The sequence below is a fragment of the Rhea americana genome, unplaced genomic scaffold (genome assembly GCF_003343005.1).
Source record: "Rhea americana isolate MKP2758 unplaced genomic scaffold, rheAme1 scaffold_61, whole genome shotgun sequence".
In the NCBI taxonomy this organism is placed as follows: Eukaryota; Metazoa; Chordata; class Aves; order Rheiformes; family Rheidae; genus Rhea; species Rhea americana.
This window is the reverse complement of record NW_028186768.1, coordinates 3074088-3075873: the sequence shown is the minus strand read 5'-3', so window position 1 is coordinate 3075873 and position 1786 is coordinate 3074088. Positions and strand designations below refer to the sequence as shown.

The window sequence follows — 1786 nt, the reverse complement described above, 5'->3', positions numbered from 1 at the left end:
GGCCCGGCCGCGGCCGGCGGCGAGGGGAAGGGCCGGGGCTGATGTCCGAAGGTGCCGACGTCTCCCCGCCGCCCGTGCTGAAGCTGAGCGATTGCTCGTAGGGGCTGCGGAGAGCYGGGTCGTCCTGCGGCGCCTCCGGGCTGCCGCTGCGCTCGGAGCCRTACTGGCCCTCGTAGGAGAGCTCCGGGTACGCATCCCCGTCGCTCTCGGCCCCCCAGGTGCCCTCCAGCCTCTCCTCGTCCCCCGAGCTGCCTCGCTCCTCGTCCTCTTCGGTCGCGTCCTCCCGCGGGCGCCAATAAGCCAGGTCTGCCTGCAGCCCATCAGCCGGGTCCTCGCCGTTCCCTGCAAAGCAAACCTGCAGTCACCAAGGGGCCACCGGCTCCCCCCGCGCCTCCGGAGCCTCCTCGCAGCCCTGGGTGAGSAACCCGCAACCACCGCAGGGTGGACACCAGGAGCCAGGGGGTCCTACACGGGGTGCTCCCGTGTTCCTCAGATTCCCAAATAACCGACTCCTGKATCGCTGAAGATCATCAGCGCCCCACGGGCACAGGTTTTGTGGCAGGTGGCAAAAGGCAGCCAGATGGCTGGTACAGCTCTCCAGCAACCTCCCTAGAAGCCGTCATGGTCTTCTAGGCGGTGCACGCTTGTGGCCCACCCAAACTGTCCCTGGGCAGTGCCCCCAGCGTCCACGCCGGCACGGCGAGGTCCGCGTTGCCCCCCRTACGTGAGAGCCCTCGGGGTGCCCTGAGGCTCTTGCTCTGCAACATGGACGCGGGAAGGGGATGGCGGCGCCTCCTGTGCCCGCAGGGCCGCAAGCAACGCGTGGAGAGCGCGGGAGGGAGGGGAGCGGAGCGGAGACGACTCACCCGACGTCGGGCTCCCGGCGTCCTCCCCATCGGCGCCCGACTCCTCCAGACCAAACTCCTGCGGCACGCAGCGGCGGAAACCCCTCGCGTGCGCAGGGGGATGCGGGACCTGCCGGCCGAGCGCCTCCGTGAAATGGGAGCTCCTCGGCCGGCCCATAAGCCCATCCTGCAGGCCAATGACTCTGTTCTCATCCATGTGCTCTTCAAAATCCTCCTCCTCCTCCTCCTCTTCTTCCCAGAGCTTTGGCTCCCGGGAGCCRCTGCCCAGGTCCCGTTCCGTCCAGTGCAGCCACGGTGCCGAGCTGGCCATGTCCCGCCGCCTCCCGCGCGCGGCCCGACGTGCCGACGGCTTTGCCTTCACTTGTGCCGCTTCATGGCGTGGCTGCAGCGAAAGGCCGGCGCGTGCCGCGGCGCGGGGCACCTTCCTCGCACGAATGTAGGTCACGTCGCCGCCATGCTCAGTGCTGCAGCATCCCAACGGCAGCCAAGAGAGAGGGGAAGATGCTCAGCGGGAGCCAGCGAGGACACAGCAGGCTCTGTTCAACCCTCCCCCTGCTCTCGGCACGGAGATGTCGGCTGCTGCCGGGGCTTTCCCCGTCCGCCTGGCCCGGTCCCAGGACCTGGGGTGACAAGTTACCTCCCCCAGTGCGGGCAGGGACTGGGACACCAGCCAGCTGCCTCCCACCACATCTCAGCCCATCGTACAGAGGCACCACAAAGTGGTGGTGGCCTCTAGGGATACCCTTGGGGACCACGGACGTGGGATCACCTCCAGCATGACCCCCCAAAACATGGGCAGGAGCTGCTGCCCCCCAGCTGCAAGAAGAGCCGCCCGGGGCACGTTTGCCCCCAGCCTGATGTGTTACGCAAAGCAGGAGGGCAGCCTCCGATTTGGCTACCTCCGCGACRGAGAGGCCCTT

At 68.3% G+C, this 1786-nt stretch overlaps 1 protein-coding gene across 1 annotated transcript in view; it reads right to left on the bottom strand.

The window, feature by feature from the left end:
* Nucleotides 1-1377, bottom strand: part of AKNA (AT-hook transcription factor) — an 18123-nt gene extending 16746 nt beyond the window's left edge. Inside the window, exons 1-2 of the mRNA XM_085320072.1 lie at nucleotides 867-1377; nucleotides 4-342 (exon numbers count right to left, since the gene is read on the bottom strand). Of these exons, the coding sequence (XP_085176198.1) occupies nucleotides 4-342; nucleotides 867-1176 (649 nt within the window). The 5' untranslated portion in view covers nucleotides 1177-1377. The remainder of the gene's footprint in view (nucleotides 1-3; nucleotides 343-866) is intronic.
* Nucleotides 1378-1786: the final 409 nt, after the last annotated feature.